Source organism: Ranitomeya variabilis, chromosome 3, assembly GCF_051348905.1.
Source record: "Ranitomeya variabilis isolate aRanVar5 chromosome 3, aRanVar5.hap1, whole genome shotgun sequence".
Classification (NCBI taxonomy): domain Eukaryota; kingdom Metazoa; phylum Chordata; class Amphibia; order Anura; family Dendrobatidae; genus Ranitomeya; species Ranitomeya variabilis.
In genome coordinates this window covers 569150782-569176788 of record NC_135234.1, presented here as the reverse complement: position 1 = coordinate 569176788, position 26007 = coordinate 569150782, and the positions used below count along the sequence as shown (strand labels likewise).

General features: G+C 46.4%; 1 protein-coding gene across 7 annotated transcripts in view; it reads left to right on the top strand.

The window, feature by feature from the left end:
- The first annotated feature begins 9182 nt into the window (after positions 1-9182).
- SLAIN1 (SLAIN motif family member 1) overlaps positions 9183-26007 on the top strand; it is a 128197-nt gene continuing 111372 nt past the window's right edge. For 2 of the 7 annotated variants that reach the window (XM_077297192.1, XM_077297191.1), the window contains exons 1-2: positions 9183-9782; positions 16969-17108. In XM_077297192.1, the coding sequence (XP_077153307.1) occupies positions 9319-9782; positions 16969-17108 (604 nt within the window). In that variant the 5' untranslated portion in view covers positions 9183-9318. Of the gene's footprint in view, positions 9783-10459; positions 10592-11783; positions 11839-16968; positions 17109-26007 lie in introns of those variants that run through there. The other 5 variants (XM_077297194.1, XM_077297193.1, XM_077297195.1 and 2 more) reach the window with 4 other exon arrangements.

The window sequence follows — 26007 nt, the reverse complement described above, 5'->3', positions numbered from 1 at the left end:
CCACAGCAGCAGGGGACCAATCAGCAACATCAGCACCCTTCTTAGTCAAATCAGTCAATGGTTTAACAACATCAGAAAAACCAGCAATAAATCGACGATAAAAGTTAGCAAAGCCCAAAAATTTCTGAAGACTCTTAAGAGAAGAGGGTTGCGTCCAATCACAAATAGCCTGAACCTTGACAGGATCCATCTCGATGGAAGAGGGGGAAAAAATATATCCCAAAAAGGAAATCTTTTGAACCCCAAAAACGCACTTAGAACCCTTCACACACAAGGAATTAGACCGCAAAACCTGAAAAACCCTCCTGACCTGCTGGACATGAGAGTCCCAGTCATCCGAAAAAATCAAAATATCATCCAGATACACAATCATAAATTTATCCAAATAATCACGGAAAATGTCATGCATAAAGGACTGAAAGACTGAAGGGGCATTTGAAAGACCAAAAGGCATCACCAAATACTCAAAGTGGCCCTCGGGCGTATTAAATGCGGTCTTCCACTCATCCCCCTGCTTAATTCGCACCAAATTATACGCCCCACGGAGATCTATCTTAGAGAACCACTTGGCCCCCTTTATGCGAGCAAACAAATCAGTCAGCAGTGGCAACGGATATTGATATTTAACCGTGATTTTATTCAAAAGCCGATAATCAATACACGGTCTCAAAGAGCCATCTTTCTTAGCCACAAAGAAAAAACCGGCTCCTAAGGGAGATGACGAAGGACGAATATGTCCCTTTTCCAAGGACTCCTTTATATATTCTCGCATAGCAGCATGTTCAGGCACAGACAGATTAAATAAACGACCCTTAGGGTATTTACTACCCGGAATCAAATCTATGGCACAATCGCACTCCCGGTGCGGAGGTAATGAACCAAGCTTAGGTTCTTCAAAAACGTCACGATATTCAGTCAAGAATTCAGGAATCTCAGAGGGAATAGATGATGAAATGGAAACCACAGGTACGTCCCCATGCGTCCCCTTACATCCCCAGCTTAACACAGACATAGCTTTCCAGTCAAGGACTGGGTTATGAGATTGCAGCCATGGCAATCCAAGCACCAACACATCATGTAGGTTATACAGCACAAGAAAGCGAATAATCTCCTGATGATCCGGATTAATCCGCATAGTTACTTGTGTCCAGTATTGTGGTCTATTACTAGCCAATGGGGTGGAGTCAATCCCCTTCAGGGGTATAGGAGTTTCAAGAGGCTCCAAATCATACCCACAGCGTTTGGCAAAGGACCAATCCATAAGACTCAAAGCGGCGCCAGAGTCGACATAGGCATCCGCGGTAATAGATGATAAAGAACAAATCAGGGTCACAGATAGAATAAACTTAGACTGTAAAGTGCCAATTGAAACAGACTTATCAAGCTTCTTAGTACGCTTAGAGCATGCTGATATAACATGAGTTGAATCACCGCAATAGAAGCACAACCCATTTTTTCGTCTTAAATTCTGCCGTTCACTTCTGGACAGAATTCTATCACATTGCATATTCTCTGACGTCTTCTCAGTAGACACCGCCAAATGGTGCACAGGTTTGCGCTCCCGCAGACGCCTATCGATCTGGATAGCCATTGTCATGGACTCATTCAGACCCGCAGGCACAGGGAACCCCACCATAACATCCTTAATGGCATCAGAGAGACCCTCTCTGAAATTCGCCGCCAGGGCGCACTCATTCCACTGAGTAAGCACAGCCCATTTACGGAATTTCTGGCAGTATATTTCAGCTTCGTCTTGCCCCTGAGATAGGGACATCAAGGCCTTTTCCGCCTGAAGCTCTAACTGAGGTTCCTCATAAAGCAACCCCAAGGCCAGAAAAAACGCATCCACATTGAGCAACGCAGGATCCCCTGGAGCCAATGCAAAAGCCCAATCCTGAGGGTCGCCCCGGAGCAGGGAAATCACAATCCTGACCTGCTGAGCAGGATCTCCAGCAGAGCGAGATTTCAGGGACAAAAACAACTTGCAATTATTTTTGAAATTTTGAAAGCAAGATCTATTCCCCGAGAAAAATTCAGGCAAAGGAATTCTAGGTTCAGATATAGGAACATGAACAACAAAATCTTGTAAATTTTGAACTTTCGTGGTGAGATTATTCAAACCTGCAGCTAAACTCTGAATATCCATTTTAAACAGGTGAACACAGAGCCATTCCAGGATTAGAAGGAGAGAGAGAGAGAGAAAGGCTGCAATATAGGCAGACTTGCAAGAGATTCAATTACAAGCACACTCAGAACTGAAGGGAAGGGAAAAAAAAAAAATCTTCAGCAGACTTCTCTTTTCTCTCCTTTCTCTGTCAATTAATTTAACCCTTTTTGGGCCGGTCAAACTGTTATGGTTCTCAATGGCAAGAGAACATAGCCCAGCAAACATAAGTACTAGCTCTTGGAAGGATGGAAACTAAACTGACCATGAACTAAACCTGCCGCACAACTAACAGTAGCCGGGTAGCGTTGCCTACGTTTTTATCCCTAGACGCCCAGCGCCGGCCGGAGGACTAACTAATCCTGGCAGAGGAAAATATAGTCCTGGCTCACCTCTAGAGAAATTTCCCCGATAGGCAGACAGAGGCCCCCACATATATTGGCGGTGATTTTAGATGAAATGACAAACGTAGTATGAAAATAGGTTTAGCAAAATTGAGGTCCGCTTACTAGATAGCAGGAAGACAGAAAGGGCACTTTCATGGTCAGCTGAAAACCCTATCAAAATACCATCCTGAAATTACTTTAAGACTCTAGTATTAACTCATAACATCAGAGTGGCAATTTCAGATCACAAGAGCTTTCCAGACACAGAAACGAAACTACAGCTGTGAACTGGAACAAAATGCAAAAACAAACGAGGACTAAAGTCCAACTTAGCTGGGAGTTGTCTAGCAGCAGGAACATGCACAGAAAGGCTTCTGATTACAATGTTGACCGGCATGGAAGTGACAGAGGAGCAAGGTTAAATAGCGACTCCCACATCCTGATGGAAACAGGTGAACAGAGGGGATGATGCACACCAGTTCAATTCCACCAGTGGCCACCGGGGGAGCCCAAAATCCAATTTCACAACAACATGGTACTGTAAACCTGATGGAAAACTGCTTCGAATTCGCAGCGGCCAATCCGCTGCGGATCCGCGGCCAATCCGCTGCGGATCCGCTGCCGATCCGCTGCGGATCCGCGGCCAATCCGCTGCCAATCCGCTGCAGATCCGCGGCCAATCCGCTGCGGATCCGCTGCCGATCCGCTGCGGATCCGCGGCCAATCCGCTGCAGATCCGCGGCCAATCCGCTGCGGATCCGCTGCGGATCCGCGGCCGATCCGCTGCGGATCCGCGGCCGATCCGCTGCGGATCCGCTGCAGATCCGCGGCCGATCCACGGCCGATCCGCTGCGGATCCGCTGCCGATCCGCTGCGGATCCGCGGCCATTCCGCAGCCGATCCGCTGCGGATCCGCGGCCGATCCGCTCTGTGTGCACATGCCATAACCCTACCCCTAACCCTAACCCTACCCCTAACCCTACCCCTAGTTCTAACCCTAACCCTAGTGGAAAAAGAAAAAAAAAAAATTTCTTTATTTTATTATTGTCCCTACCTATGGGGGTGATAAAGGGGGGGGTTTATTTATTATTTTTTTATTTTGATCGCTGTGGTAGAACCTACCACAGCGATCAAAATGTACCTGTAACGAAGCTGCAGGCCTGCAGAGTCGGCGGGCGCACTGAGCATGCGCCCACCATCTTGGAAGATGGCGGCGCCCAGGGAGAAGACGGACCGACTTCGGGAGGATCGGTAAGTATGAGGGGGTGGTGGGGGGGTGGATCGGAGCACAGGGGGGGGGATCGGAGGACGGGGGGAGCGGACAGGAGCACGGGGGAGCGGACAGGAGCACGGGGGAGCGAACAGGGGGACGGAGGGGGGTACCTGACAGAACGGAGGACTGGGCAGGAGATCGGGGGCGGTGGGGGGGCCAGTACATGATTTCCAGCCATGGCAGATGCTATTGCAGCATCGGCCATGGCTGGATTGCAATATTTCACCATTTTCATAGGTGAAATATTGCAAATTGCTCTGATTGGCTGTTTCACTTTCAACAGCCAATCAGAGCGATCGTAGCCACGTGGGGGCAAAGCCACCCCCCCTAGGCTGAAGTACAACTCCCCCTCTCCCTGCAGATCGGGTAAAATAGGAATTAACCCTTTCACCCGATCTGCAGGGATGCGATCATTCCATGACGCCGCATAGGCGTCATGGGTCGGGAAGGGGTTAAAGGGGAAAATGTTCAAAGTACGTTGTCTGCCGGCAGCACGGGTGTTACACTTCCCACAGGTGAAGCGGGGTCCCCAGGGGTCCTATGGTGTAAGGCGTGGATAGTATGTGCCGGTGAATAAATGGAGGAGACAAGTTGTCTTTACCTGGTTTACTGCAGATGGTAGGCCACAGTCCAGGGCATCGGCAACAGGTACATTAGGAGTCCAGGCAGTCCAGAGACAAGTGGAATCCCCTGGGCAGGTCAGGTTGGGGGCCTTCCACTCTGCGCTTCCTGTGTCTGAGGTCCCTGCTGCCACTAAGTGCTCCTAGTTTCCCCTGTCCTGGGACAGGTACCTGTATGGTAGGCAGCTTAAGCCGTCCTCTCTGGGGGTCTCCGCACTGTGACACCAGGCTCCATGGTGCTGCTGTACCACAGGTGCAAATGGGCAATGTCTGTATAATCCTATGCCCTCCGGTTCTGCTCTGTGTCTTAGAATTTCCACAAAAGCCTCGGGTTCCTGGTACCCGGTTTCTGCGCACTGACTCCTGGGAGGCCTATTCTCAGCCTCCTTGAGTCCTGTATCTCCTCTCTGCTCCCTTCCTGTCTGTCCTCGCTCACAGACTCTCAGTACAGACTGAACTGCACTCACTGGTCTCCTGGGACCAACTGTCTAGCTCCTCCTCCAAACCAGGATCTTTATCCAGGGAAGCTGCCCTAAAACAGGGTTTTGAGCTCCCCCTCCTGGCCTGGATTTGGAAGGTGTTGTGTGTGTGATAACCTGCCAAAGGGAATCTCACTTGTCTCCAGGAATAGCACTACCCTCCCCGAGAGGAAGGCAGCACTACTGTGGTACCCGAACTCCTGAGGTGCCACACACCAGGCTGGGAAGACTGAATCTGCAATAGGCAAGCAGCTTGGTGTGATGAAATCAACTGTGAGAGCAATAATAAGAAAATGGAAGACATACTGTACAAGACCACTGATAATCTCCCTTGATCTGAGGCTCCACGCAAGATCTCAAATCTCAAAATGATCACAAGAATGGTGAGCAAAAATCCCAGAACCACATGGGGGACCCAGTGAATGACCTGCATAAAGCTGGGACTACCGTAACAAAGGCTACCATCAATAACACACTACGCCGCTAGGATCTCAGGTCCTGCAGTGTCAGATGTGCTTAAGCCAGTACATGTCCAGGCCTGTCTGAAGTTTGCCAGAGAGCATTTGAATTATCCAGAAGAGTATTGCGAGAATGTCATATGGTCTGATGAAACCAAAGAAGAACTGTTTGGTAGAAACAAAACTCGTTGTGTTTGGAGGAGATAGAATGCTGAATTGCATCCAAACAACATCATACCTACTGTGAAGCATGGGGTGTGGCAACATTATGCTTTGGGGCTGTTTCTCTGCAAAGGGACCAGGACGACTGATCCGTATACATGAAAGAATGAATGGGGCCATGTATCGTGAGATTTTGAGTGCAAACCTCCTTCCATCAGCAAGGGCATTGAAGATGAAACGTGGCTAAGTCTTTCAGCATGATAATGATCCCAAGCACACTGCCAGGGCAACGAAAGAGTGGCTTCGTAAAAAGCATATGAAGCTCCTGGAGTGGCCTAACCAGTCTCCAGATCTCAACCCTATAGAAAACCTTTGGAGGGAGTTGAATGTCCATGTTGCCCAGCGACAGGCCCAAAACATTACTGCTCTAGAGGAGATCTGCATGGAGGAATGGGCCAACATACCACCAACAGTGTGTGGCAACCTTGTGAAGACTTACAGAAAACGTTTGACCACTGTCATTGCTAACAAAGGATATATAACAAAATATTGAGATGAACTTTTGTTAATGACCAAATACTTATTTTCCACCATAATTTGCTAAATAAATCTTCCCAAATCAGACAAGGTGATTTTCTGGATTTGTTTTCTCATTTTGAGGCTGCCGTCACACTAGCAGTATTTGGTCAATATTTTACATCAGTATTTGTAAGCCAAAACCAGGAGTGGGTGATAAATGCAGAAGTGGTGCATATGTTTCTATTATACTTTTCCTCTAATTGTTCCACTCCTGGTTTTGGCTTACAGATACTGAGGTAAAATACAGACCAAATACTGCTAGGCTGCGTGTCCACGATCAGGATGGCCGGCGGTATCGCCGGAGCGACGAAGCCGCTCGGTGCTAAGCCCCGCCCCCTTTCTGGGACGCGATGATGCCGGATGTGTACTGTACACATCCGGGATCATCGCACCCCATGCCATAGGGCCCTGTGATATTACCTGCGGCGACGCAGCGTCGCCGCAGGTAGCACGGACATGCTGCGATCTGAAAAGACGCGCAGCATGTCCGGAGTCGCAGGCCCGCCGCGTGCGGGTTTCCACGCATAGTGGACACGGGATTTCAAAAAATCCCCTCCACTATGCTGGAACATCTACTTACCGTGGACACTCACCCCTAGTGTGACGGCAGCCTGACTCTCATAGTTGTGGTCTACCTATGATGTCAATTACAGGCCTCTCATCTTTTTAAGCGGGAGAACTTGCACAATTGGTGGCTGACTAAATACTTTATTTCCCCACTGTATGCCGTCTAAATCGACACAGCCATTGGACTCATTACACCAGGCACTGACCACAGGGGCCTCCTAGTGTGGTCACACATGATGGTGACATGACATCACCCCTGCAGCCAAAACACCGAAACCGGAATAGTGGAAGTCGGCTCTGGACCCATGGAGGATGGGCACCAGCTGAGTTTGTTACTTAGCTATTTTGTGCAGTTCAGGGCTCACTTTCCTGAAAGAGGACAACCCCTTTAAATTTTTGAATGGCTGTGGCACAAAGTTGCCATTATTACGTTTTGGGGGCACTACCATTTTCTAAAGCGACTCTTACTGAGTTTGGGGCACAATACCTACCTTTACCAGGACACTACACCATGATCAGTCAGTGGGCTTATTTCCACAAGTGTTTAGAGCACAAGCTGTGATTTCTGACTCCAGCTCTCCGGCTGCAGTCTATGTGCCGAGACACACAGGTCCTGCGGGGCAGAAGAGCCCCTACTGCTGCAGCCTGTACTCGCAGCACTGCTGGCTCACTAGCCCACTGAGCCTCCACTACTGCAGCCTGCACTCACAGCACTGCTGGCTCACTAGCCCACTGAGCCCCTACTGCAGCCTGTACTCGCAGCACTGCTGGCTCACTAGCCCACTGAGCCTCCACTACTGCAGCCTGTACTCGCAGCACTGCTGGCTCATTAGCCCACTGAGCCTCCCCTGGTGCAGCCTGTACTCGCAGCACTGCTGGCTCACTAGCCCACTGAGGCTCCCCTGCTGAAACCTGTACTCACAGCACTGCTGGCTCATTAGCCCACTGAGCCTCAAATGCTACAGCCTGTACTCACAGCACTGCTGGCTCACTAGCCCACTGAGCCTCCCCTACTGCAGCCTGTACTCGCAGCACTGCTGGCTCACTAGCCCACTGAGCCTCCACTGCTGCAGCCTGTACTCGCAGCACTGCTGGCTCACTAGCCCACTGAGCCTCCCCTGCTGCAGCCTGTACTCGCAGCACTGCTGGCTCATTAGCCCACTGAGCCTCCCCTGCTGAAACCTGTACTCACAGCACTGCTGGCTCACTAGCCCACTGAGGCTCCCCTGCTGCAGCCTGTACTTACAGCACTGCTGGCTCACTAGCCCACTGAGGCTCCCCTGCTGAAACCTGTACTCGCAGCACTGCTGGCTCACTAGCCCACTGAGGCTCCCCTGCTGAAACCTGTACTCACAGCACTGCTGGCTCATTAGCCCACTGAGCCTCAAATGCTGCAGCCTGTACTCACAGCACTGCTGGCTCACTAGCCCACTGAGCCTCCCCTACTGCAGCCTGTACTCGCAGCACTGCTGGCTCACTAGCCCACTGAGCCTCCCCTGGTGCAACCTGTACTCGTAGCACTGCTGGCTCACTAGCCCACTGAGCCTCCCTTGCTGCAGCCTGTACTCGCAGCACTGCTGGCTCACTAGCCCACTGAGGCTCCCCTGCTGAAACCTTTTGGCTATGTTCACACTTTGCGGTTTTTGCTGCGGATCCGCAGCGGATTTGACGCTGCGGATCCGCAGCAGTTTTCCATGCAGGGTACAGTACAATGTTACACTATGGAAAAAAAAAAACGCTGTGCCCACATTGCGGAAAATCCCTTAAAAAAACGCGCGGAATTGCTGCGGAAAAAAAGGAGCATGTCACTTCTTTCTGCGGATTCCGCAGCGGTTTTCAACATGCACCAATAGGAAAGTGCTGTTGAAAACCCGCAGAGGAATCCGCAGAAGAAACCGCAGGAAAATCCGCAGTGAAAACCGCAGCGGTTTTGCACTGCAGTTTTTCCATATCCGCAGCGGAAAAATCCGCAGCTAATTCCGCAAAGTGTGAACAAGCCCTTACGCACAGCACTGCTGGCTAATTAGCCCACTGAGCCTCAAATGCTACAGCCTGTACTCACAGCACTGTTGGCTCACTAGCCACTGAGCCTCCCCTACTGCAGCCTGTACTCACAGCACTGCTGGCTCACTAGCCCACTGAGCCTCCCCTACTGCAGCCTGTACTCACAGCACTGCTGGCTCACTAGCCCACTGAGCCTCCCCTACTGCAGCCTGTACTCACAGCACTGCTGGCTCATTAGCCCACTGAGCCAGTCCCCTGTGCTGTGGCTGGTACTGTGCCCATTCCTGGCGGCGGTGGTCCTTCCATGCCCAGTGGGGGTTTGGCCCTAGCAGGTGGGACCCTCCCCGTACAGATGAGCAGAGCCCCTCCTCTCCTGGCAGTGCCGGACTGAGGCTCTGGTGGGCTCCTGTCAGTCCCCCGAGCCCGGCTGCTCTTTGTTCCCATTGTGTCCCCCCCTCTCTCAGCATTAGTGGGAGGGAGCCGGCGCTCGCATCAATATTCCCAGCGCTGTCAGGAGGCGCATCCACTCCGAGCAGAGGAGGATGCAGCCGGAGCACAAGTGCAGCAGCCATCAGCGTCCCTGACTGAGAGCCCGGAGCCGGCGTCTGCGGAGTGTGGGCTGTGCCATGGCGGAGGTGAAGTGCGGCACCACAGCGGGCACTAACGGCATGGTGGTGAACGCGGAGCTGGAGGTGAAGAAGCTGCAGGAGCTGGTGAGGAAGCTGGAGAAGCAGAACGAGCAGCTGAGGAACCGGGCGAGCGCTGTGAGCACCTGCACTGCCAGCCCGCACCTGCTGCTGCCGCCGCCGGCAATGCATCAGCCCGGGACATGCCTGCTGCCTGCTCCTGCCCTGGCACGGCCCGCCGCACTGTGCCTGCCCAGCCCGGTGCCCACTCTGCTCTGCACCTCCTCCATCGGGGGCAGCCTGTACCCTCCGGACAATCTCGGCTACTACAGACCCCAGCTGTCCTGCCTGAGTGCCACCGAGGGGCCACTGCCCGCCAGCTGCAGTCCCGGGGCCAGCATCCTGGACGAGGTGGACATATTGGACCTGGAAGATGGGTATTGTAGTGAAGAAGAAGACACCTGGTAATCCTGGCATGGGAGCTGACAGTAACGCGCTTAGTGGGGGCACTGGGTGGGCATGACTGCAGATTAGGGGGCAGTGATGTAGCTGTGTGTTCTGGGACTGCAGCCAGTTCCAGATGTAGCAGCGTGTGCTTTTACATGGGGCTGCCTGCCTCTGCTCCATCTGCAGTGGGGGCGCCTGCACTGGGGAATGGCCATTATTAGCCCAAGAGGATTCCCTGGGACTGCTCAGCCAGGACACAAGCTGTTCAGGCAATAGGATTTGGGTTTATCACAAATCTCCCAGAGCGGCTTCACATGATTTGCTTTCTATAACTGGTTTCCTGCTGCTGTCGGAATACTGCAGCCTACATTGCATTGTATGCAGCCCCCATTTATTTATTCTGAATGGCAAAGCGTCATCTGTTTTTTGTACTATGCTGCATGGGATTGGTGGGCAAGGACGGGGGCGTTTTGTTTTGTATCACACCATCTCCTTAGTCCTATGCAGTGCAGCAAGCTGGTATTTATAGGGTGCATTTCTGGATCGCCTCCTAATCTGTATTTAAGGCCTGGCATGAGTTGTTTTCTCCAATATCAGTCAGGAAATGACAATTCTCTTATTAAATGGTCTTTAGGTACCAGCTGCATTTAAGGTGTGTCCTCCTTCAATAACACGTTACCTTCATCAGACACCTGCAGAGCCGATCACCCTAACACCCTTTACGTGCCTGCGGCATGCGCTGAGGATTGGCACATTGTGGCCCATCTCTTCTGCCATGCTTTTTAACCACACAGATGCATACGAGTGAAAACCCAAGTCTGTGTAGGTAATGGGATACGGCTACTGGATCAATTCATTACTAAGGGACATCTGTACATGGGAAACGCACACCGGGCCGTATTGGAGGCATTCTGAGTTTTTGTGGGGGATTTTTGCTCTTGGAATAAGTGAGGGTATGTTTTAGAAATGATTCAAAAGAATTTGGAGGACATGGTTCATTGGTCAGGTTAGTAATTTTTGGCCTCTGGGTAGGAGCCCTGAGAATTGCCCCTTACTTCATGACATCCATGGTTCTTCTTTGGATTAGCCAGCTTGGCGTGATGCACATGTGATATATGGCACAGCCGGCTAATCAAAGGAGAGCTGCGGATGCCAGGAGGTTGGAGATGGTCCTCAGGGCTTCCGCTCAGTGGCTACAGACTACTGACCTGGCAATCTGAGTTAGGCATCATCCAGACATTAGTTTTTCTGTTGCGACCTTCTAATGACTCTGGACGAAAATCAGAAGTGTTACATTCACCAGTTTGAATCCTTGAGAGAAGCAGAGAAGTCAAGTCAGCAATGACCACAACCATGCAAATTGCTTAGGTGCAGTCACGTGGCTGCCCACGCCGGGTATACAGGGGAATTGTAACCATGTGCGCATCGGACACGATTTGGCACCCACATAGAGCAACTTCAGACTTCTTCTTGGAAAACCCCTTTAAATATAGAGTTGCTATTTATTTTACCCTGCTCATTGTGGAGAGTGAAATGCTGTATGAAAATGTGCAGCTTACACCACTCCAGCGCTGAAAAAACAAACCCGCTGGAGTGTCGCTTTAAGGCCATGTTCACACATTCAGTATTTGCTCATTTTTTTAAAAATCAGTATTTGTAAGCCAAAATCAGGAGCGAGTGAAGAATGCAGAAGTGGTGACGTGTTTCTAATATACTTTTCTCCTGATTGTTCAACTCCTGATTTTGGCTTAAAAATACTGAGGTCAAATACTGACCAAATACTGAAGGTGTGAACATGACCTAAATGTAAGCCCGCTGCCTTCTTTCTAATACAATCCGGCGGCTTCACCTTTTACCGACGCTGCTCCTATCCCGCGGCGCCATCTTGTGATGTAGCTGCTGACTGGTCGGAGGTCAGAAGCTACGTCACAAGCTGTCAGTGCAAGTCTATGAGAGCCAGAACGAGACTCTCATAGACTTGTATTGAAAAGTGACCTCCTACGTGGTGCAGCAGGTCACTTTTCTCCAGAGACGGACCCGAGCGACGCTGGAAAAAGATGAAGGAAACGATAGGTGAGTATGAGATGGGGTAGGGGACTTACATTAAGGCTGTTTTCACATTAGCATATGGCAATGGATGTGAGATGCTATTGCCCCTCAGCTCCTGCTCTGCTGCGAGTGTGATCCGAGTGTCAGTGCTCTGTGCTCCGATCCTCTTACATGCAAGACTCAGCGCCGCTGCGGAGGAGACGGAGAAATTAATTTCTCCATCTCCTCCATTTCCAGCGTCCACCGGAATCGCACTTCACTCTGGTAATATGCGAGTGCAGTGCGTTGTTTAACTCGCACCCATAGACTTATATGAGTGCATACTGCAATTGTTTTCGCATGTCGTATAGGCATGATAAAATAACCGCAGATGTGAGCCTCCTCATAGTTTAACATTGGGCCAATTTTTTTTATCTGATTGCACTCATCCGATTACATCTGAAGTGTGAACGAGCCCTTGAAGCACTGGAGTGGTGCTTTAAATTCACATGCTGCAGAGTTAAAATGTGCACCTTAGGTTAGTTTTCCTTTACCCAACATGTAGATGAGGTTTGGTAAAACCTCATACACAATCCTTCTTCTATATCATATGCTGTGGATTTTTAGCCCTAATAATTTATATGAAAAATAAGCGGTATATCTGCCCCATGTGAACGCTCTACAGTTGTTGCTGATTTGCTGGATGAGACAGTGAGAATGATACTGTAATAATGACACATGTGAAGCAGATCTAGGTTTGCAGCTGCAGGGTAACTTCCTTATTACCAGTTTAGGTTTGTGGCAGGAGAAATCCTCTTAATTTAGTGATTAGACCTGCAGTAGCTGGGACTTGTTTGGGACTTTGTATTCGATCCATTCAATTTCTTGCAAATCCCCGCACACATGGCAGAGCTGTGCAAAGGATGGATAGTTCCCTGAAGTGGAGCCGTGGGCCTCGGAGTGCTGCTGTACAGATGCCGCATGGACACATTATCCTATATCCCTGTACACACACTCCCATGCACCAGAAGACTTTTTTTTTTTTATTTGTGTTGACTCTAACAGAAACATCCCCAGATGAAAATGGAAGGTATGCGGAAGCCAAAAAGCCCAATACACTAGAATGAGAGCCATCGCCTCACATCTCCTACCTTGGACAACTAGTTGCTCTCAGGTTCCTTCTAATAGACTTATTTCCCATCTTAGGCTACTTTCACACATCAAGTTTTTGCCGTCAGGCACAATCCGTCGAATGTTGAAAAAAAACCCGGATCCGTCACAGATTGTGAAAAACTGATGCGACGAATCCGTTTTTTCGACGGATCCAAGTAGCATATCCAGATAATAATAGTTTATAAAACTGGAATCCGGCCCCGGAATCCGTCATTTTCCGTATCCTTCCCTCTCCCATAGGCTTCCATTCTAGCAAAAAGCCGGAAGCACCGGATGTGGCCCTTCCGGCTTTTTCGCCGGAGACAAAAAACGTTACTGTGTACGTTTTTTCCAGACGCCGGAAACGACATTTTTGCTTGATCCGGAAGAAACGTAAGGTCATCCTGCGCAATCCGGCGCTAATACAAGTCTATGGATCCGGCGGCATCTTTCGCCGGATCCAGTTTTTTCAAAATTTGACGGATTGAGCCTGATAGCAAAAGACTGATGTGTGAAAGTAGCCTTACAATGCCAGATATAGTACATACAGCAAGTTGTCACTTTCCCGCTTGTATAAAGCATCCATTGTTCTAGGAAGATTGCAGCGTTGTACAGTCTTTGACCTTGTCCAGATTTGAACATGAAGTGATGAAACATTTACAATATTGTTAGTTTGTCTTAACACAAAACACACCACTAACAAGGGAAAGAGAGAGATGATCCCGCTAATTCATTATTGATGCAAGTTGGATTCATACATTGACTTCTGTTATCTGTTAAAGGGGATAGCGGCAGCCACTACTTATTGATAGCCTACCTTTATGTAATCTAAATGGTTTGTGTAGGCAGAATGTTTTCCTTAAACTCTTGACCCAATTCCAGAGATCTTTTCTGAAGAAAAGTATCAATAATCTAAAATTGTTCAGCAATGGTAAAGAACACAAGTAAATGTAGGTTACACTGTAGAGAACTTCCTAGGCTCTGTTCACATGTCTGTTTACAGAAGCTGACCACTAAATATCTGATTGGTACTCTGAACAGCTATTGCTAGCGGCGGCGGCTGGAAATTCTCGGATGCTGACTTAACACATAAGCTCCATAATTTCTGTAGTGACCCTGGCCGGGTACTGCAGATCCATCCTCTATACAAATGAATAGGGGGCATATCTCCAGTACCTGGCTGTAGCTACTACAGTTTTGACGAAGCTGTTGTGTTATGGAAGCATCTGAAAACTTGCAGACGGTGTTGTTCCTGGTATCGGCTGATCGGCGAGGGTGCCATTTGTCGCACCCACACTGGTCAGAAAAAAGTACTGGCCAACCTCTTTAAACAGAACAGACATGTGAACAGAGCTTTGGAAGTTCTCTATAACCTACTTTTACTTGTTTTCTTCTCCTTTCAGGCTATTGTTGCTTTTCTTCCGAAAAGACCTCTGTAAGTGGGTCAAGACTTGAGTAAAACATTCTTTGTATGCTGAGCCTTTAGATTAACATTCAGGATGTGTAACAAACTAATCTTGTGATGGGGCAGGAAGGTAACCAAGCTTGTGTTTTGTAGGGGAAATAGGATCTTACATATATATATGTAAGATCATATTTCCCCTACAAAACACAAGCTTGGTTACCTTCCTGCCCCATCACATAAAGTATCTGTCCCATCATGGCAGTGCTTCAGGCCAGTTGTGAAAGTGACCTGCCCTGTCTTGTATTTCCCTGATATCTTAGATAGTATTTAATTCAGGTTGCGTTTAGGATGTAGCCATGCTGAACGTGGGATTTAACTGTAAGTGCTCAGTTATCTGGAACCTGTCAAAAGGTGTTACTCCCCACTCCCTCCCCTAAGATCCATCCCCACATAGGTTTTCCCACAAAGTTTAATTTTAATCATTAGATCTTGGACTAACAATAACTTCCACAATTGGATGTGTCACCATTTTTTTTCCTTGTGCTGAGATAATCTTATAAATGTGCCCCTGCTGTGTAATGGCTGTTCGTACAGGGACATGGTCTGATCATACCACAGCTCCTGGGCGGGGGCGGAAAAGAGTAGATAGACGTTACAGCATGGAAACACAAATTATTGTTATCCTCCTGGGCAGGGGAGGACACAAAAGAGTATACAGACAGGGCAGCAGGGGATTACAGATGATTCTTTGAAGTAAAACATTGCTTATAAACAGGCAGTGGAATGTTTTACTTCACAAAAACAATTTGTGTTTCCATGCTGTAATGTCTGTATACTCTTTCTCGCCCCCCCCATGCCCAGGAGCTGAGGCATGATCAGACCATGTTCCTGTACGGTCAGACACAGCCATTACACAGTACACAGCAGGGGCACGTTTATAAGATGATCTCCGCACAGGAACATTTTATTTAACTCTTCCAATTGTGGAAGTTATTATTATTCCTAGACCTATTGATTACAATGTACTTTGTTGTGGGGAAAACCCCTTTACTTTATTTTCAGCCCATATCATATGGAATGGGATTGTGGGAAGACATCAGGTAGTGGTGAACGGTGATGCTTTGGGGTAAAGACTTTCTGACTCATTCCCTTTAAATACATTGCATTTACTTTTGGTATTTAAAAGTTGTTTTGAGTAGTATTCATTGCGTATCTGTCACATAAATTTAAATACGAGACTCATGGGTCTTACCTAATACACACGAGTGCTAGGATTGGCCAAACACCCATGTGCTTTCCAAGGTAGAGGAGCAAGTTTCTGCCAGACATCTCTTATCTTTCCTGAAAACTAAAGGATTGGGCAGTGAAATTCCAACTGCCAGTTCCTTGTCTTCCCTGATACCTGTTGAGGGGGAGTCCAGAGACCCCCCCACATATCAGATGGTCAGTCAGTAGCACTGAAATAGTCTTGTACAGTTGACTTTAACTTACTGTGTATAAGACTACTTTCACACTAGCCTCGTGCACTGCACGTTTTGTAGAAAAAACGCATCCTGCAAATGTGCTTGTAGGATGCCTTTTTTCTCTATTGACTTGCATTAGCGACGCAGTGCGACGGTTGCGTCGTGTTGCGTCGGACCGTCGCCACCAAAAAACGTTGCATGTAATGTTTTTTGGTGCATCGTGTCCAGCATTTCCGACCGCGCATGCGCGGCCAGAACTCCGCCCCCGCCTCCCCGCACCTCACAATGGGGCAGCGGATGCGTTGAAAAACAGCATCCGCTGCCCCCGTTGTGGGATGCTTCCACAGTATGCGTCGGTGCGCCGCAACGTCGCATTGCTACGTGCAGTGCACGACGCTAATGTGAAAGTAGCCTAAGCCTTAATTGTGTGCCATGTTGGCTTCATCATGTCATTGATCAGGTTAGGCCTCAGTATTATATGCAAAAATGTTGTGTCTCCATCATCCTTTACAAATAATAGGTTAATTGGTTAGAGACATAGGGGGAACTAAAACGACCGTTTCATACACCAGAATCAGGCAACCGTATAAATCGGAGTGATCCCATAACGCTGTGCACGGTGGTGCCGGCGGCTCTCCAGAGAGATGCATGTATTTCTTGATGAGGAGGCATGCTGGAGAAAGACGCTGCTGATTCATGAAGAGACATCCCTCCCTGTGCACCTTGCTACAAGTCCTAATCCAGTCGGGGACTAGAGTAAGATTTGTGGCGTAATGAAGAAAATGCTGAATTTGATGAGTGGGGGTTACCACGCCCCTATATTGCCTCTCCTGCCCTCACTTTATCGGAGCTGGGTGAAAATGGTATAAGAATTCCAAAAGAGGCCAAATTTTAACGCAGCCTTGAGTTGTTCAAAATTTTTGTGACTTTTCAGAGCTTTTTACTCCGGAATGTTTACAAAAAAAGCTTCGATGAATTGGGCCCTAAATGTTGAACTTCTTTAACAAAATAGTTTTTTATTTTTTATTTTTTTTAGTTTAAAACTACATATTCAAGTTTTGAGTTAAAGTGTTTTTCCCAGAATTGTAAGTGATCTCCTGTTTATAGGATTGCCTGCTTATAAATTACAGCCGGCTTTCATTTTGTCTCTTCCAGGCTTTATGTGTCCCCCACTAAGAGGCATAAATCCTTTGAGTCGGCTGTCAGCCCATTGCAGTGGTGTAGGCAAGTTCTGGATCATCCAAGTCCTGAAATCGAGGCAGCAAAGAGATCACTGTGCTTCCGGCTTGAGCAAGGTAATCAATATAATATTGATGGTTGTTATTTTTGACATTGAGCTCTTCTACAAATTGCTTTATGCATTGTGTGCATCTAATGTCTCTCACGTGATCCACTGCTGACTGGCATCTCTGCAGCACTATTGATGGGAAATGTCTGTGATGGAACTTCTACCATAGACCTCAGAATGTTGGGAGCTTCTTAGCACATCAATACCTCAGTCTGTGTGTTTATTGTCCTCTACATACTTGCATACTGTTATGGAAACCATGGGAGGGCTTTACTGGAAGAGTGGGCAAGTGAGGTCATCTTTAATGGTAAAGGATCTTAAGACCTTGAACTTGCACATAGCAAAATGATACATTGTGGCACCAGGTGTGCCGGAAAAACTAAGGCAAATACTTTTAACACTTTTTAAATGGAATCTGTCAGCAGGTTTTTGCTACTTGTATGAGAGCAGCATGATGTAAAGCAAGAGTCCCTGATTCCAAAGATGTGTCACTTAGTTTACAGGGTGCACTTTTTTTTAAATTAAAGTTATTTATATAAACATATACACAAATTGCTGAAGGAACTTTTTTTGGGGGAGACATAAGGTATTATCTATTATGTTATTTAATTATTCTGTTTACTTTACCATTAAAGGGTCTTATACTACTGGACAGTCATGTCTTAAATGCCACAGTGCCCCATATAAAATGAAAAATAAAAAAATCCATATACTCACCTCCTAGACTGGCGCTGTTCCAGCAAAGTTGGTGCTGTCTCCAGGCGTGCCATTGTGTCATTATGAATGGCTGACACAAGAGCATAACATTGAGAGGCTACAATGAGCCATTTGTGCATGGGGACAATGGGGCGCACAAGTGTTCTGTTGTAATATCTTGTGCTGTTGTGTCGGTCATTTTGACTTGCCTGATGAAGATGCCTCTGTGCCCCAAAGGCTTCAGCTTGCAAATAGAACTTAGCCAATAAAGGTATCACTCCTAGAATACTTTAGCCCTTTTTTAGCATAAAAGTGTTTACATCGATTTTTCTGGTTAATACAGTTCCACAATATACATTTTTATTGTACATAGTCACAATCTAATCTTGGCGATGCATCTATTAAAGGAAATGACATACTGATAAGTTTTTATGCACCCACTGAGTTTTATGGGTCAGTATTGTCTGACAATGCTTTCTGTGTGGGGTTTTTTTTTAAATTTTTTTTTTAAATCTCCTATGGACAATCTGTCCATGTCCATCTGAATTGGCATATTCGCTTACTTTAGTTTGTCTGAAAAATGGTCATTGCACCAAATTTAAGGCTTTTTTTATGTATGTGGCCAATTCACTAACATTGGTTCTGAAATCTCCATAGGCGTGGGTCAGATGACTTTCTTTATGACCCATGTTGAATTATTTTGTGGCACAGAGATCAATCGACAGTAGAGTTTCTCCATTACTCTTACCTGAGTTGACTTAATTACAATTTTCATGCGTTGTTTTTAGTAATACATGTTAGAGCAAGATCCTTTATTTATTTATTTATTTATTTATTTGATATGAGCTGCTATACATACTCCTACTACAATCACTTCTCAGCCTCCTCTTTAATATTTTCCATTGTATACCGGTATACCATCCAAAAATCTAGCGCAGTGAAGTCTATATTTAAAGGGAATATGTAATCACATTTTTGCTGTATAGTCTGACAGCACTATGATGTAGGAACAGAGACCCTGACTTCAGTGATGTATTACTTAGTTTGCCTGATGTAGCAGTTGTAATAAATCCACAGTTTGATCTTGTGCAGGTCTAGTAGAGCTCTCAGGCTATGTGCACACGTAGGAAATGTGGTGCAGAATTTTCTGGCAGAATCCGCAGCTGCGGATTTGCCGCGGAATTGATGCGGATTTTGTGCGGATTTTATGCAGTTTTTGCCACTGCGGATTTCTATCATGGAGGGGTGCAGAAACGCTGCAGATCCGCACAAAAGAAGTGACATGCACTTCTTTTAAATCCACAGCCATTGTGCACTGATTTTTCCGCACCATGTGCACAACCTTTTTTTTTTGTACATTGATTTACATTGTACTGTAAATCACAGTGCGGATCTGCAGCGTTTCTGCGTGGAAAAATCCACTGCGGATCCGCACAAGTCTGCATCGTGTGCACATAGCCTTAATGCTGAGCCCTGTGTAGCCCCGTCCACATCACTGATTAGCAGCTTTCTGTGTACACTGTATATTGACAACTGCTAATCAGTAGTCGGGGGCGTGGCTGGACTAGCAGGCACAAGATACATAGTCATTTAGTGATAATTTCCTGCTGATAAACCACTGATTTGATTGGAATAGAACAGCCTAGTAAGTGACACATCCCTGGATCAGAGCATCTGCCCAAACATCATGCTGCTCTCAGATGATATAGCAAAAACCTGCTGCCAGATTTCCTTTAACTGCTGCACTACATACTTAAAGCTGAACGTTGCGTACAAATATGGAGGATGATATTGTTTGTATGTACCAGCACAACTTTACTGCACATAATAATGGTGGTGATTTATTAAACAGGAGCATGAGTGAATGCTGTAAGTTCCATTTGGTAGGAAGCTGTGATGTAGTACATTCATGTATCGAGAGGAGGATGGGATGTTCTCTGATCGCTTCACTGGTTTGTGTGAGAAATTGCTTTCCTTTCTCGCTTCACCTGAGTAGTTTGGCGCTTCCTTAATCACTGTAATCTTGTTTCTGTCTCACTTGAGACTCTGTGAACTTTATAACAATTTTCTGGAGTCATGGTTGATTTCTTCCTTGAATTTGGGATGATGGGCTATAGGCAGTCCAGCTGTTATTCTTTTCAGATACTGTCAAATTAAGTAACTTACCCCTTGTTATAATACATACCGCACAGCTGTACCTGGGTGTTTGATGGGATAGTGGAACTGTTTGAATGTAATGTATTTGTTGTATAAGACAATTCTTAATTCTTGACTATCCCCTTATAATGACTGAGTCTTGGGCCGGTTCATACGTCAGTGTCTCCGGTACATGTAGTGACAGTTTTCTCACGGACTGGAGACATTGACACGCGTAAACCCATTTAAATGAATGGGTCTATGCACATGTCAGCGTGTTTTCACGGGCCGCAAAACGTGCCACACTCATGCACATGGAGAACAGTGCACACTGTCCTCTGTGTGCACGGACAGCCGCCGGGGAAGTAGCGCTACTGTAAGCTTCTGTTCCCCAGCTGCTGGTGCTGAACGCCGCTTTCATCCATTCTCCCCTGCTCTGCCGGTGAGCAGGGGACAATGAATGAATGAAAAACCCGTGGGGTGTCCTCAATGTTGTTAAACCAAGCCGACAAAACTCACAGGTGCAGGCTGCTATTTTCAGGCTGATAAGGGGCTATGGATATGGGCCCCCCAGCCTAAAAACAGCAGCCCGCACCTGCCCAGTAAAGGAGCATCTATTAGATGCGCCAATTCTGCAGCTTTGCCTGATTCTTCCCACTTGCCCTGTAGCGGTGGCAAGTGGGGTAATGAGGGGTTAATGTCACCTTCCTATTGTAATGTGACATTAAGCCAGCTGAGTAATGGAGAGGTGTCAATAAGATACCCCTCCATTACTACTCCTATAGTTTGTAAAGGGTTAATTAAACACACCACAGAGTAAGAATAACGTCTTTTAATGAAATCATACACCACGGTTTTTACATCTTTATTATACTGGTAATCCAAGCGACGCCCTCGATCTCCTGTAAAAAAAAATAATAAAAAAAATAAAATAAATAAAAATAAATAACAAACCAACAATATACCTATACCTGTTCGGTGTTCAGTCAGTCCCATGCCGTAATCTATCTAGGGGAATGTACAGTTTACAACCGAGAGCGGTGCTAATGCGACCGGCCCGGCTGTAAACCAATGAGGAATGAATGATACGCAGCGGGCAACTAGTGGTGACGTCATTCTGCCGGCATGAACTCCTGTGACCTCAGGACCATGGGAGAATGCAAGTGATGAGGTCATGGCAGTTCAAGCTCTGTCACAGTGACCTCATCACTTGCATTCTCCCACGGTCCTGAGGTCACAGGAGTTCATGCCGGCAGTGAGCACAGAGCTTGTGCCCGCTGCTTCTCATTCATTCAATCTCGCCAGCCAAGCAGTGGAGAACGGATGACAGCCGTGTTCAGCACCACACGCAGGGGAACAGCGCTTACAGTAGCACTACTTCCCTGCGCCCGTCTGTGTGGTACTGATGCGGCACACGGTTGCCGCACGTGTGACGCATGTAGTACATACACAGAATATCACCAGTTCCGTGTTTTCTGGCAACAGAAATATCAGGACGTGTAAAAGCGGCTTTAGGCTGCTTCCAATGACTTTGTGCAGACTGAATAAATTAACGTACTGTCAATTTTCCTAGTTGGCCGAATGGAAATGACAGCATGCACTAGTCTCTTCCATTTTTCAGATGAGGCAGTGCTTGTTTTTTTGGCACGCAGCTCATGCACCAGTCCGCGATGCCAACCAATGCAAGGAGCTGAACGTGGAACCATTCATATTCACAATTTGGGAGAATGCCAGTGTTCCTGTCAACCTGGCCTGAGGCAGGCACTGGCACATAGCTGAAGGAGAGATTCAGGGTGTAAAGCTAGGGAAAATAGTAGATACATATATTAATATGAGCCTCTTGAAGGGAGTTTGTCAGCAGGTTTTTGAGATGTAATCTGAGAGCCGCATGATTTAGGGGCAGATACCTTGATTCCAGCGATGTGTCACTTACTTGACTGATGCAGGTTTGGTAGAATCCCCTGTATTCTGCAGCATGTTTAGCAGTGGTCAGAATGCTGAGCTGTGTGTAACTTCGCCGACGACACTGATTGGCAGCTTCATCTGTACACTGTGGCAACTTTCTGCCTATTCAGTCATTAGTGGCAGTGGGGTTACACAGATTAGGTGGACTGGCTTGCACTTGCCGGATCTGTTCAAAATAAATGAGAACAGATGGCACATTAACGGATCCGTTGTCCGTTGACCCCAATGATAAAAAAACGGATACGACAGAGATCAGTTAGTGAATAATGGACTAAAAATTGTGTCAGCATAACTTTTCCTAACGGATTTTTACTGGATCAGTCCTAACAGATCACTACTGGACATGTGAACTTATCCTTAGTCAGGCAGTGATAATCTCCTTTAGATAAAACAAAAGGATTTACATCACGCAATCTAGTAAGTGACACATCCCTGGAATAAGGCTATCTGCCCCCACATCATGCTGCACTCAGATACCTAGCAAGAACCAACTGACAGATTTCCTTTTAAGGCCTCCTTTGCATATCCATATAAAACAAGTACGTGAAAAACTGGTACCGGTGTCATCCATGTGTCTGTTTTTACCATCTTAAATCACAAATTGCCAAAAGGCAATTAATCCCTAACTGAGGACTCTAAAACATACCTTTTATTAGTACTACTAAAAAGGAATTAATATTTTAAAACTTGTACTTGTCACTGTATAACAATAGGACCGAAGTATACTGTTTTAGTGACTAACATCTTTTTGAATTGCTGGTGAAACATGTTGGGGAGGCTTAGGAGCAAGTTTTAACAGCACCTGCCAGATATATGTAGTGGGAATTGAGGGAGATATAGGTAGTGGCCGCACCTTACCCCATACCCTAAATACTGTCACTTTAATGGGAATGGGAAAACCGTATACTTCGGTCCTATTGTTATACTCTGACAAGTGCAAGTTTTTAAATACTAATTCTTTTTTAGTAGCACTAATAAAAGGTACGGTATGTTTTAGAGTCCTCAGTTAGGGATGATTTGCCTTTTGGCAATTTGTGATTTATGTTAGTATTGCCTTACGCTGACTTTGGTTTGGACATCAATTGTTGGGTGTTTTCACCATCAGTGTGTCATCCGTGTATCCGTTTTTACCATCAGTGTCATCCGTGTGTCATCTTTACCATCAGTGTGTCATCCGTATGCCGTTTTTTTTACAATCAGTCAGTGTATCATCCCTGTGTCGTCTTTGCTATCAGTGTGTCATCTTTTGTGTGTCGTTTTTACCATCAGTGTGTTACCCGTGTGTCGGTTTTACCATCAGTGTGTCATCCGTGTGTCGTCTCTGCCATCAATGTATCATCTGTGTGTCGTTTTTACCATCAGTGTCATCCGTGTCCGTTTTTACCATCAGTGTCATCCATGTGTCCGTTTTTACCATCAATCAGTGTTTCATCCGTGTCATCTTTACCATCAGTGTATCATCTGTGTCGTTTTTACCATCAGTGTGTCATCCGTGTCAGTCTTACGATCAGTGTGTCATCCGAGTGTAGTTTATACCATCAGTGTGTCACTTGTGTGTACGTTTTTACCATCAGTGTCATCCGAGTGTCATTTTTACCATCAGTGTCACTCGTGTGCCCGTTTTTACCATCAGTGTCATCCGAGTGTCGTTTTTACCATGAGTGTGTCATCTTTACCATCAGTGTGTCATCTGTGTGTCCGTTTTTACCATCAGTGTGTCATCCGTGTGTCCGTTTTTACCATCAGTGTGTCATCCGTGTGTCCGTTTTTACCATCTGTGTATCATCCGTGTGTCCATTTTTACCATCAATCAGTGTTTCATCCGTGTGTCATTTTTACCATCAGTGTCACATCCGAGTGTCGGTTTTACGATCAGTATGTCATCCGTGTGTCCGTCGTTACCATCGGTGTGTCTTCAGAGTGTCGTTTTTACCATCAGTGTGTCACTTGTGTGTACGTTTTTACCATCAGTGTCATCCGAGTGTCATTTTTACCATCAGTGTCACTCGTGTGCCCGTTTTTACCATCAGTGTCATCCGAGTGTCGTTTTTACCATGAGTGTGTCATCGTTACCATCAGTGTGTCATCTGTGTGTCCGTTTTTACCATCAGTGTGTCATCCGTGTGTCCGTTTTTACCATCTGTGTGTCATCCGTGTGTCCATTTTTACCATCAATCAGTGTTTCTTCCGTGTGTCATCTTTACCATCAGTGTCACATCCGAGTGTCGGTTTTACGATCAGTATGTCATCCGTGTGTCCGTCGTTACCATCAGTGTGTCTTCCGAGTCTCGTTTTTACCATCAGTGTCATCCGTGTGTCCGTCGTTACCATCAGTGTGTCTTCCGAGTGTCGTTTTTACCATCAGTGTGTCACTCGTGTGCCCGTTTTTACCATCAGTGTCATCCGAGTGTCGTTTTTATCATGAGTGTGTCATCTTTACCATCAGTGTATCATCCATGTGTCGTTTTTACCATCAGTCATCAGCGTTTTTCCAGGATGGATGAAGTAAGAAATAACTTAGAAAACTTCTCCTCTACTTTGCATGGATAACTCGGGCAGGACACAGATGCCATCCATGAGCTGTACGTGTTTTTCACAGACTTGTATTGGTCCTTGTCATCTGTGCTGATGGAATGTAACGGACAGGTCTCCGTGGGTTTTCCATGAACACACAGTCTGTGTTATAATATGGACATGTGAATAGCACCACAGATTATAATGGGCACTTTTGGTATTCATGAAAAAATGGATATCATATGTACTGGAAACACGGACATGTGAAGGAGACCTAAGACATGTCCACAGAAAAATAACACGTTGTAGTGTTCCTACACCTGAATAGACCAAAACGCTATCTAGGCTTCAGCCTTAATTTAGTTCCTATTTACATATTGCAATTTTGAGTTTTTGTGAAACTGCAGCCCACCCTATTGATGGTGGTTTTGTGACCTTTTTTATGAAAGAGGGGAAAAATCTTCAGTGAGGAAAACTCAAGCTTTGAAAACTGCACTTTAAAATTGTCATAATTCCTAGAAATGTGCCCTTTCTAGAACTGAAAAAAAGTTTCCTCTGTCTGGTCAATATACACTGCTCAGAAAACTAAAGGGAATACTAAAATATCACATCCAGTTGCAAATCTTCATTCATTACATAGTGGAATGCATTGAGAACAATAAAACATAAAAATGATCATTGTAAATAAAAATATCTCATGTAGGTCTGGATTTGGAATGATACTCAAAATCAAAGTGAAAAATGAAATTACAGGCTGATCCTACTTCAGTGGAAATGCCTCAAGACATGGAATTGATGGCCAGTAGTGTGTGTGGCCTCTACATGCCTGTATGACCTCACTACAATGCCTGATGAGGTGGCGGATGTTCTTCTGAGGGATCTCCTCCCAGACCTGGATTAAAGCATCAGTCAACTCCTGGACAGTCTGTGGTGCAATGTGGCATTGGTGGATGGAACGAGACATGATGCTGCAGGTGTGCTTGATTTGGATTCAGGTCTGGGGAATGGATAGGCCAGTGCATAGCATCAGTTCCTTCATCATGCAAGAACTGCTGACACATTTCAGCCACATGACACCAGCATTGTCATGCATCAGAAGAAGCCCAGTGCACATGCATATGGCCCACAATGTGTCTGAGAATATCATCCTGGTACTTAAGGGCAGTCAGCATACCTCTTGCTAGCACATGGAGGGCTTTGCGGCCCTCCAAAGAATTGCCTCCGCACACCATTACTGACAGACTGCCAAACCAAATAGATCAATCTGAGGACATCAGGTAATAAATTGCTTAATAACTTCTTGTTTTATTGTTGTAAAAAACACATATAAGACCAATCATACAGAAAGCCGACGTTTCGGCCTTAATCGGCCTTTGTCAAGGCAATTATCTGTATGGTGATACAAGGAATGAAACTGGTTGGATAGGGTGTATAAGATTCCAGATTAGGCCGCCATAGAGATGAGGTGACACCTCATCTCTATGGCGGCCTAATCCGGAATCCTATACACCCTATCTTACCAGTTTCATTCCTTGTATCACCATACAGATAATTGCCTTGACAAAGGCCGATTGAGGCCGAAACGTCAGCTTTCT